This window comes from Mesoplodon bidens (genome assembly GCF_964165515.1).
Source record: "Mesoplodon bidens genome assembly, chromosome: 12".
NCBI lineage: Eukaryota > Metazoa > Chordata > Mammalia > Artiodactyla > Ziphiidae > Mesoplodon > Mesoplodon bidens.
The window spans coordinates 79,432,740-79,444,208 of NC_138168.1; the positions used below are offsets into that span (position 1 = coordinate 79,432,740).

The 11,469-nt window shown below is 45.4% G+C and overlaps 1 protein-coding gene across 1 annotated transcript in view; it reads right to left on the reverse strand.

Annotated features, from left to right (window-relative positions):
• Positions 1-3,930: 3,930 nt before the first annotated feature.
• Positions 3,931-11,469, reverse strand: part of RMND1 (required for meiotic nuclear division 1 homolog) — a 29,605-nt gene continuing 22,066 nt past the window's right edge. The window contains exons 8-12 of the mRNA XM_081250502.1: positions 10,475-10,635; positions 10,114-10,294; positions 7,163-7,239; positions 5,004-5,146; positions 3,931-4,152 (exon numbers count right to left, since the gene is read on the reverse strand). Coding sequence (XP_081106628.1) covers positions 4,120-4,152; positions 5,004-5,146; positions 7,163-7,239; positions 10,114-10,294; positions 10,475-10,635 — 595 coding nt within the window. The 3' untranslated portion in view covers positions 3,931-4,119. The remainder of the gene's footprint in view (positions 4,153-5,003; positions 5,147-7,162; positions 7,240-10,113; positions 10,295-10,474; positions 10,636-11,469) is intronic.

An 11,469-nucleotide genomic window follows, 5' to 3' on the forward strand; every position in this document is an offset into this window, starting at 1 on the left:
ACCAGGGAGGCCCTAATATGTAGTCTTTTGAGACTGGCAGCTTTCAGTCAGCTAAGTTGAGTGAAAGAGTCATAAAAAGTTGTAACGTGTATTAATAGCACAACAGATTTTTTTTTTGCGGTACGCGGGCCTCTCACTGTTGTGGCCTCTCCCGTTGCGGAGCGCAGGCTCCGGACGCGCAGGCTCAGCGGCCATGGCTCACGGGCCCAGCCGCTCCGTGGCACGTGGGATCTTCCCGTACCGGGGCACGAACCCGTATCCCCTGCGTCGGCAGGCGGACTCTCACTCACTGCGCCACCAGGGAAGCCCAAGCACAACGGATTTTTAAAGATGTTAGTTGTGAAATATTAAAAAAAAGTGAGTCTGAAATTTTGCTGATAGAATTGTGTGTGACTGGAGTTTTTAATGTTTGAAAGTGAAATTAATCATGAAGTATATAGGGGAAAAGTACTTCCCCCAGTTGATGACAGCTGTGTATGTGTCAGCTTGTTTTTCCTTGTGAAGACAGTTGATCGTTGGTAGGGGAGGTTCCTGTTGTTAGTTTTATTAGAGATCTGTAGAGTTGCCAGCACGGTCCTGATTTGAAAAGGTGGTTGTTGAAGCATCACTAACTTCTGAAAATGTGGTCTGAAGAGAACGGCTGGCTGCTTGGCCTAGACCTTCCCCAGCTTGACACTGAAAGCCTGGCTGCTCCAGGAAATCCCCCAGTGCCGGGAAACCCGGGATCTAAAAGGGCCACTGGAAGGAAATCTGAGGATTCCAGTTCATCAGATTTCATTAGTGAACCATCAGAGAGGTATTTGATACTAGTTTCTTGTCCTCTGTAAGTCTTCTTTTGAGTGAGTTGAAGAAGTACTCTGGTCCATTTTCATTTTTTTCTTTCTCTTTGTTTTGGCTGCACTGCTGCGAGGAATCTTAGTTCCCCAGCCAGGGATCAGACTCGTGCCCCCCTGCAGTGGAAGGCGAGGAGTCTGAACCACTGGATGATCAGGGAAGTCCCAGGTCCATATTTTGATGTTAGCAATATATATATACACACATATATATATATATATATATTTTTTTTTTAAATTTATTTGTGGCTACCTTGGGTCTTCGTTGCTGCGCATGGGCTTTCTCTAGTTACTGTGAGTGGGGACTATTTGTTGCAGTGCGCGGGCTTCTCGTTGCGGTGGCTTCTCTTGTTGTGGAGCAGGGGCTCTAGGCGCACGGGCTTCAGTAGTTGTGTGCAGGCTCTAGAGCACAGGCTCAGTAGTTGTGGCGCACGGGCTTAGTTGCTCCGCAGCATGTGGGATCTTTCTGGACCAGGGATCGAACCCGTGTCCCCTGCATTGGCAGGCGGATTCTTAATCGCTGTGCCACCAGGGAAGCCCTCAGACGTGTTTCTTAACTAAGGATTCAAAGGGGATCCTGGGGATTTGATTCAGCCTTCATTTACTCTCAGAATCATATATGGGTTTTTACGCAGATGGACTGTACTAACAGTTAACTCATAACTTCACATATGTTAATTCCATTAATCCTCACAACAATCCTGTGAGGTAGTGCTACTATAAAACCCATTTTACAGATGAGGAAACAGGCCCAGAGAGGTTCTGTGACTTGCCCAGCATGATACCAGTACTAAGTGGTGTGGAGTACGGATTCAAATCCAGGTTGGTCTTAACCACTGTACTCTTGTGACAGAAATTTGGTACCACTTTGAGGAGTGCTTCTGTAGCCACTGGTGAATTTACTTAACTTTTTAGGCTCTCCTCAATATTCTGGTATAATCTCTTAGACATTTTGCTCTGAGAGAAGCTATGACCTTGAAAAACTTTTATGTTTGTATTATACCTAAAATAATTTGAAAAACTATAATTTAAGTTGAAGCTTTTATCATAAATTTAAATACTTGAAAAATATGTAATTTCTGACATAAGTTGATATTTTAAAATATTATAAATTATATATAAACAATTATAATTTATATCTTTAATATATCTTAGTGGAATGTAATACAATAATGAGTTGATGTCCACCGTGATCCATTTAAACATAAGTAAACGATTCAAGTGTTACCTTCCTTTTTCCTCTTGAAAACTGTATGTTACCTTTCCTCCACAAAACGTTATCCTAATAAATTTTTATGCTTGAAGGTCTTACTGTCTTTTTGTTCTTTGTTCTGTATTTGTGTATAAGTTGAAATGTTAAATTTTAATTTGCCATGACTGTAAAGCACTAAATGTTCGTGTTCTTTTTGTTGTACTAAAATTTTATAATTACACAGTTGACCCAAACAGCAGATTGTACACATTGATACGTGGAGTAAAATTTTACTGGAAATGGCCCCTCTTATTAAAGAAGGCTCTGTTGACCAATATTTCAAATTGTCCTTTGGCTTTCTAAAGAATTTAAAATGCAGGTTAATTATAAAGGTTTTAAAATATAGTGGACCAAACTAAAATTGAAGATGGGTGAGATGCCTTCTGTACATTGTGAGATGGGAAAATGGGAAAGGAGAACAGGCTTGATACGCTGCTTACAGGTGACAATGCAGGCACAGCGATTTTATGAAAGTGCTGATGTGGAACTTGAGGATCTAGAAAGCTTTTTTTTTTAAGGTAGAAATGAGTTTTGTTTTTTAAAAATTCTATTTATTTCTTGGCTGCGTTGGGTCTTTGTTGCTGCGCGCGGGCTTTCTCTAGTTGCGGCGAATGGGGGCCACTCTTCGTTGCAGTGCACGGGCTTCTCGTCGCGGAGCACAGGCTCTAGGTGCGTGGGTTTCAGTAGTTGGGGCACACGGGCTCAGTAGTTTTGGCGCTCGAGCTTAGTTGCTCCACGGCATGTGGGATCTTCCCGGACCAGGGCTCGAACCCGTGTCCCCTGCATTGGCAAGCGGATTCTTAATCACTGCGCCACCAGGGAAGTCCCTAGAAAGCAATTCTTAAACTATCTATGCCCACATGTTGCATAGTCCTTGGTATAGGTACCTGAAATAGAAGACTGGTACTCAAGAAGAACTCTCGTGGTGCACCGAAAGACACCAGGATGGGCAACTTCACACTATTCCAGCAAATATATACATGAATGTCATCAGTGAGGGTACAGATAAATGTGTATTCTCTTGGGAGTATACCATATAGCAGTTAAACAAGCTATAAAGTGACTGACAGTGTCCCAATTTAGAACAGTAATACTCTGGATATGTATATAACTTATGAAAAATTCATTGTGATGGGGAGAGGGTAGTAGGGCAGGGGGATATGTGTAAAAATAAGGCAAATGAAGATAAAAAGGACTTTTTTTTTTTTTTTGCGCGGTACGCGGGTCTCTCACTGTTGTGGCCTCTCCCGTTGCGGAGCACAGGCTCCGGACGCGCAGGCTCAGCGGCCATGGCTCACGGGCCCAGCCGCTCCGCGGCATGTGGGATCTTCCCGGACCGGGGCTCGAACCCGTGTCCCCTGCATCGGCAGGCGGACTCTCAACCACTGCGCCACCAGGGAAGCCCCAGGACTTTGTTTTTTAAAAGTTATCAATTCAAGATGGTAAGCACATAAATGTTAAATTCTTTGTACTTGGTATTTTTAATTTTCCCTACGTATGTGAGAAACTTAAAAAAATATTCCTCTGTGGGAAGAATATTTTGACCAACTTGGTAGTGAAAGGATGGAAAGTATTGATTAATAAAAGGAAAGTGCCGGTGAGCAGTCAGACTCAAATTATGCCACCTAAAAATAAATAGGTATACAAAGTTCATTTTTGCTATTAAAAAGCCTACTTATTTTATAAATTTCAACACTTTGGAGTTCCTGTATGGTTTTCTTAGGGCCAAGCTTGGGATTCCCTGGGGAAAGGTTAGGAGCAATGCCCAAATTCCCCAGATGCCCAGATTATCCAAAGTTCTTTAAAATATAAAATGAACATTATCCTTGCAAACTGTCAGTGTTATAGACCCAAATGCCGGATTCTTTATAGTTTTTATTCAAGCAGCAGTACATTTAGAAACTGAAAAAGATCACTGACAATTTCTTGATTAAAAAAATTAAATACCTATTAATCTCAACAGGTGAGCATTTATTTTTGATTGTAGAACTTGAATATATCTTGCAATGACACTTTTCTTTGGTCGTCACTTAGTCAGAAAAATACTCGTCCCAGCTCAAACATTACCTTACAAATAAAAAGTGAGAAGTATTAATAATTTCATGGCAAATCACTGGTACAAGCTAAAATGACTTTTCTAAGGTCGTGATTAATGAAAAATGCTCCCGAAGTTAATAACTTTTTTGTTATTACAGGGCATTGGAGGGCAAGCTGCAGATCTGAGGCACAGGTGCTTGGTGTTGGGTTGAACATTATACATTTACAGCTAGAACTTTCCCTAAATGCCATCTTTTAAAATGTGGAGGGAGGGACTTCCCAGGTTAGCGCAGTGGTTAAGAATCTGCCTGCCAATGCAGGGGACATGGGTTCGAGCCCTGGTCCAGGAAGATCCCACATGCTGCAGAGCAAATGAGCCTGTGCTCCACAACTACTGAAGCCCTCGTGGTTAAAGCCCGTGCTCTGCAACAAGAGAAGCCACCGCAGTGAGAAGCCTGCGCACCACAATGAAGGGTAGCCCCCGCTCGCCGCAACTAGAGAAAGCCTGTGCGCAACTAAGACCCAATGCAGCCAAAAATAAATAAACTTATTTAATAAATAAAAAGAGCAAATAATAATAATAAAAAAAAAAAACGTGGAGGGAATTCCCTGGTGGTCAAGTGGTTAGGATTTGGCACTTTCACTGCCATGGCCTGGGTTCAGTCCCTGGTCAGGGAACGGATCCTGCAGGCTGTGCAGCATGGCCAAATAAAATAAATAAAAATGTGGAACTTTTCCAAAAATCATACTTAATGCATTTTCAAAATATTACCACAGTCACTTGAAACCTGCCTCACTTCCAAATAGACTTAACATTTAGAACAGTCATGCTCTTTCCTGGTATTATTTCCTGTCAAGTTACTTTCATAAAAGTTACCTACCTCTATGGTGATAAGGATGACAATCATCCATTCCAGGCGGAGCGTCCTCTTCTCAGTCAGGTGATTCCGCATCAGATCTGTTAGCTCCATGCAGTGCTGAAGCTTTTCATTCATGACCTGCGTTAGAAAAATCTCAAAGTATCCTGTGTATTTAAACAGTCACTTACGATAACAGTCACATGCTTCAAAATTCTAAGTTTGAAATAGGTGTGCAGTGAAAAATCACCCCTTCAATTCTTGCTCCTCAGCCCTCCCCAAAGGCAAGTACCAGTGCTACTTGTCCCCTTTCTGTGAATCCACCTAGAGATGTTCTGTAACGCACAGATCTGACTGCAAGAAGTACTTTGCATACTGAAGCTCTTATATTCATAAGACTTTGATGGAAGATCTAAAAATAAAGTTTTTGATTTCTGGTTTTTCGTTGCTGCCCTTGGATTTTCAGCAGTTAATAAAAGCAAACCTGAAATATTCTTTTAGCATGGCCTTAAGATGACGAACAATGATTATCTACTAAAACTGTTCCAAGCCCCCCAAACACAAAACTTGACCTGCTGCACACTCGCCACTAGATGGCACTGCTTTTAATGCTTAACTGCAGAGGTTCTGCGTTCTGATGCCCCACAAGCTGGCTGAGGGGTTCCTAGAAAACAGAGTCTTTGAATTTAAGACTTGAATGTGACCACTGGCAAGTTATACTTCCTTAATCTCTCTGTATCTCACTTTCTTTTGGAAATGACACAGTCTGGAAACAAATTTTTAAAAACAGTTTTTGGATTCCCCTTGATAACTTCTGGGGTACGTATGCTCAGAGTGCAGGTATGGTCAGTGGAAATCTGAGACAAATCACAGATGCATGTTTGGGGACTGACTGAAATGTGCTAGTGCACCATATTTACTATCATTTTGCACAGAGCATTAGTAATGAGAGCGAACACGTGGAACCACACTGATAATAACGTATTTGCCCACGTTTCCAGACTCATGTAATCCCGTAGTCACCAATTTGTATAAATGTTTAGAACAGTGCCTCTTTCTTTTCTCCCTTTCTTCGTCTTCCTATTTCTATTGGCTGCTGCTTGATCTTGGTCTACAAACATGCTCAGCCTTAAGCTTGCCGCTCTCTTCAAAGTGCTGACCCAATCCTCTTTTTCTTTTCACTTTGACTAAAGAACAGACATTTTCTTTCTCCACTTCCTCACCACCAACTTATTCCTTAGCCCTTAGAGGTTGTAGATATTACCTCTACTCCCCCGAAACTTCCAGATGTCTCCTAAACGGTAACACCCTTTCTTGGTTAGATTCTGAAACCTCAATTAACTCAAGCATTTGACAGCACCCTGAAATGCACACTTCCTTTGGCTTTTTCTCCCCTAGGGACCAAGTTCTGCCTCCGACCATCACTCTTTTTCTGAGTCTTCTCGGACCTCCCCTGGCCTGTGGATGGCATTTTCCAGTCCTGGTCTTGTCCCTCCTGTCCTCTAGCTCTGCACTCTCTCTGCACGATCCTGCCCATCTGGTGTGTGTAGGCGCTTCCTGAACTTCAGTCATTTCCATCCCATCACTGCTTCTGTGATACGCATGTGCCAATTGGATTTAAAGTCAGTAAGACTTAGAAATGGGGACTTCCCTGGTGGCACAGTGGTTAAGACTCTGTGCTCCCAATGCAGGGGGCCCAGGTTCGATCCCTGGTCAGGGAACTAGATTCCCACATGCATGCTGCAACGAAGAGTTTGCGTGCCACAACCAAAGAGCTGGCGAGCCACAACTAAGGAGCCTGTGAGCTGCAAGTAAGATCTGGTGCAACCAAAAAAAAAAAAAAAAAACAACCCACAAAAAACACCTTAGAAATGTTTATTTTAAAAGGAAACTACATTGCCAAAATGGAAAACCAGTATGATGTGAAATGGTGTTGGATACACAAAGCTGAGCCTGGTGCCTGGGAAAGTGGTAGATGATACATTAGAGGGCCGATCAAGAGCCACTAAAGCCAAGCTAAGCATCTCTCCTCAACTCTGAACAGAAGTGTTACTTGCTTCAATGCTTACATGTTATTTCAGGGTCCATGTGTTACCTAAGTTCATCTCTTGTACAAGTGTATGTATTCCACATTTTGAGAAAGACTGATTTAAATTGTTTTTTGATAAGTCCCAAGTATTAACTGCTTAATCCCAATTTCTCCTCTGCCCGAATTTCTAACTGCCTATAAAACATCTTTTTACTATTTTCCTGCCGGCACCTTAAATTTAGCATTTCTCAAACTATAGTTGACATCCCGTTCAAGTCTATCCCTCTTCTTGGGTCCCTAGCTCAAAGCAGGTCACGCTATCCTCTCGGGCACCCAGCGTAGAAACCTTTGATCTCTATCCTGCACTCCTGGATCCCTGGCACTTCAGTTGTCCTTGCTGTATGGAGGCGAGTCTATCCTCTCCTTAGCATTTCTTAATACACGTAGTAGGCTTTCATCAACTATCTGTTACCTCTTCAGACTGGTCTGTTTGGTTGTTTTGGTGGTGGTGATGGGCTGGGGGGTTTCCAGGTGTCGTTTGCACGGGCCACCAGAGTTCTCATCCTAAACAGGATGGATCGTTTCACTCCCCTGCTCAGGAGCTTCGAACGTCTTGCTATTGCCTTCTCGATGACATGAAACAACCCCAGATGGTTTAGTCCAAGCACTCTTCAGTGGGCGGCGCCCTCTTCACGCCTGAAGGCGAGGTTTCTGTGACCCCTCCTGACCTCCTGCTCGCTCAGCATTCCCACAGCACCTCGCTGTTTCCCTCGTTTAGAACTTACCTCATGGCCACCTGCTACCTGCCCGGCACCCTCTCCTCCTGCCCCCTTGCTTTGGAGAGTTACTCTTCCCTGCTTCCAACCACGTGACGCTGCCAATCTTAGTATCACTACCCGCCTGACACCAACCCCTCTCCCCTCCTCCGAAAAGCCCAAGGGGGAGACAGGGTCAGTACAAGACCCAGGCTTGGCCAACTGTGAGGCCCAGTTGCCTCATCACATGGCTGGTCAAAGCACGGACACATGGCCCAGTCCTTTGAAGCTGCCAGGCAGAGTAATACGTCGCTCGAATATGCCCTTCCCACAGTCCTTTCTCCGCATTGCGGAGAGAATGCCACCAAGAAGGAAAGGATGAGGCCAAATTGGTACGGGGGATGCTGAGGCAAGAAACAGTCCTGGTGACCCGTCTGGGTCTGTGCAACAGACATTCCCTGTTTCACACCTGCTCCTGTTTCTCAGCCCCGTGAGCCAGTACACGGGGATAAGCAAGGTCACTCCAACTGTCCTCCTGTCGTGCGCAAGCAAGGGAGCCCCAACTAACACATGCTTCCTATGTCCTTTGGTTACAGAATCAGACGTGTTTCATGCGCACAGATGATGGAGCAGAAGAAAACGGGGACAGGGTCCCAGAGGTGGTAAATGTGAAGCAGGCTCTAGCTAGGCAGGTGCCAGCAAGAAAAGGTGGGGTGCCAGGGGGACAGTATTTCTAGTGGAGGAAACAGCATGGAGGCAAGTACAGCTCGATAGTGAAAAACCTGAAAGTGCTTGGAGGTAAGGTTGAAAAAAGGTAAGTACTGAATTGTGAGAGGTACTATATAGACCACAGGTGGTAGGCAGAGTAATGGTCCCCCAGATATTCACGTTCTAATCCTTGGGACCCACGAGTATTACACAGCAAAGGATACTTAAGACTGTACAGGAATTAAGGTTGTTAAGTCAGACGATCTTTAGATAAGGAGACAATCCTAGATTATCTGGGTGGGCCCAGTGCAATCACAAGGGTCCTTAAAAGTGGGAATGGCAGGCAGAAGAGCTCAGCGATGCGAGCCGGAAGAGGGATCTGAGCCAAGGGCAGTGGGTGGCCCCTCGGAGCTGGAACAGCCAAGGAAATGGCTCCCACCCAGAGCCTCCGGGGCGGTATGTGGCCCTGCCAATGCCTTGATTTTGGCTCAGTGACTCCCAGGTCAGACTTCGGACCTACAGAACTGTAAAATAATCCCTCTGTGTTAAATCAGCCTGTGGTAATTTGTTGCAGCAGCAGTAGAAATGAGTACATAGCACGATCATGTTGGAACTTTCTTCTGCAGGTAAGGGAGTCCTTTGTGCACTCTTAAAATATTTGTTCAATATTTACTATACTGTGCTGGGCAGAGGAGATGAAATGGTGAATAAGACAGATATGTCTCTGTCTTCTGGCGACAGGGCCCAGCCTAGAGGCTGGGAGACAAAGAAGAAGGTATTAGGGTGAACGGGGGTGGGAGATGCACATCAGCAGTCAGGGCGCAGAAGGCGGGTCAGTTTGGTATCCCTCCCTGTCTCACCAGCCCAGGGCCTATCGTAGAGACTTTCAATAAATATCGGGTAATGAATGCATGACACTCGGGAGAAAACGAAAGGATGCTCTGACTGCATGTGGAAGATGAAGGAGAAAGAGGAAACCATGGTGAGTTTCAAATTCCTGCTTGACTGACCAGGTGGTCGTGCTATTAGCTGAGACAGAAATAGAGAAGGTTCAACTGCATTTTCTGGGAGAATACAGCGAGTTTCATTTTGAACTCTTAATCACTGATTAATTCTACAAATATTTATGGAACACATATTCTACGTGAGGCCTTTGCCAAGAAGCGGGAAGGGAGCCAGGAAGAAGACGACCCTGCTCTCTGATTTCACGAAGCCTGCGTTCTAGAGGGGAGTGTACTCATCACATAGTTACAGGGAAAAGCAGCTTCTATCACTTTCGCTGCTGTGTTTTAAGGAAGGAGAGGGGGAATCTCACGAGTGCAGCTCCAATTTCATATAAATTCCCTTTTCCCCTCTGAGTACCTGCTACTTCTACTTTTAGCCACCTTGCCCCAGTTCCTACACAGATTCCAATAAGGATGTGGAAGAAATATGTAATTTATAAAAAACGATTTAAACTAAACAAATTTTAGCTCGCAAAGAAAATTTAAAGTGGATTTCCAGGGACTGCTGGTGATATGGACGGAATGTTTGTGTTCCCCCCAAATTCACGGTGAAGTCCTGACCCCCAATGTGATGGTACCTGGAGATGAGGCCTTTGGGGGTGATTAGGTTTAGGTGAGGTCTAAAGTAACATCCTTACGAGGAGAGGCAGAGACACCGGAGTGGGTGTTCTCGCCCGGCCTTGTGAGGAGGCCACACCGAGAAGGTGCGAAGAAGCTTCTCACAGGCACTGAATCCGCGGTGCCGCCAGAGCAGTACGATGCGGTACGTGAACCGCCGCCCCCGAGGAGTGCGCACCAAGTACATGGGCAAGTGGTGCCCTATTGAAACAGACCTTTATTTTTATTCTTCAGGACACTACCTGAATTATTTGTTTACAGCACAGATTAAGTGCAATGTACGCATTATTCCAGGTACTCAGTTAAGGATTCAGAAGTCAGCAGCATTATAGTTACACAGAACTCACATAAGATTTTTTTGAAAAACACCACGGAACTGACCTGTTCCGGAGCTCTTCCAGTTTGGGGACTGAGGGGACCTGGTCCACCTGCTCCCTGGGCTGCGATCAATTTCCCCACACTGGGCACTGAGGGAGCCTCTCCACTCAGAGGAGCACTGTCCCCAGTGAACCCCAAGCGCCCTCCTGGCACATCCCCTCCCTCTGCTTGAGCAAAGTAAAGACGCAGAGGCACTTCCTCCAGGCTTCCCCTTCCTACTTGGCACTGTGATGCTTGTCCAGCTAGTTGATTACTTCACCGCGTGTCAGTGTTCACGATCGATCCTGTTGTGACATTCCTCATCTTCAGCTGTGGCTTTCACGCTGAATACAGTGTTCATGCTGAGTAAGTTCCTCTCTTTACATGTGTGGACCACACATGCAGGATGTGTCCTGCTCAAACTACCTTCATCGTTGGTGACTTCAGTGATTCTGTTCTCTTTTCCTGTACTCTTTTGTCCACGAGGGACATGTGAAGGACACCATGGGCATCAAAGATGCCGTGATTTGAGGAAGGACACGGGATGGGGGGTGGGGGCAGAGGGGTAGGATGCTTGAGCACACACTTCCCAGGCAGCCGGTTTACCTTGGTTGTTGCTCAGCCACTGTTACTGACTTAACTCAGCACAACAGGCTGGTCATCAGAAGAGGTCTGATGCATCTGCTTGGTGGCAATAATCTTTCTTTTTTTTTTTTTTAAGTTTTTTTTGCAGTACGCGGGCCTCTCACTGCTGTGGCCTCTCCCATTGTGGAGCACAGGCTCCGGACGCACAGGCTCAGCGGCCATCCATGGCTCATGGGCCCAGCCGCTCCGCGGCATGTGGGATCTTCCCAGACCGGGGCACGAACCCGTGTCCCCTGCATCGGCAGGCGGACTCTCAACCACTGCGCCACCAGGGAAGCCCGGTGGCGATCATCTTTATACTTCATCCCAACGATCGTGGTTCCACCCAACGTCGTCATTCCAAGAGAAAAAGGGGAGACATCCAAAAGCCGTAA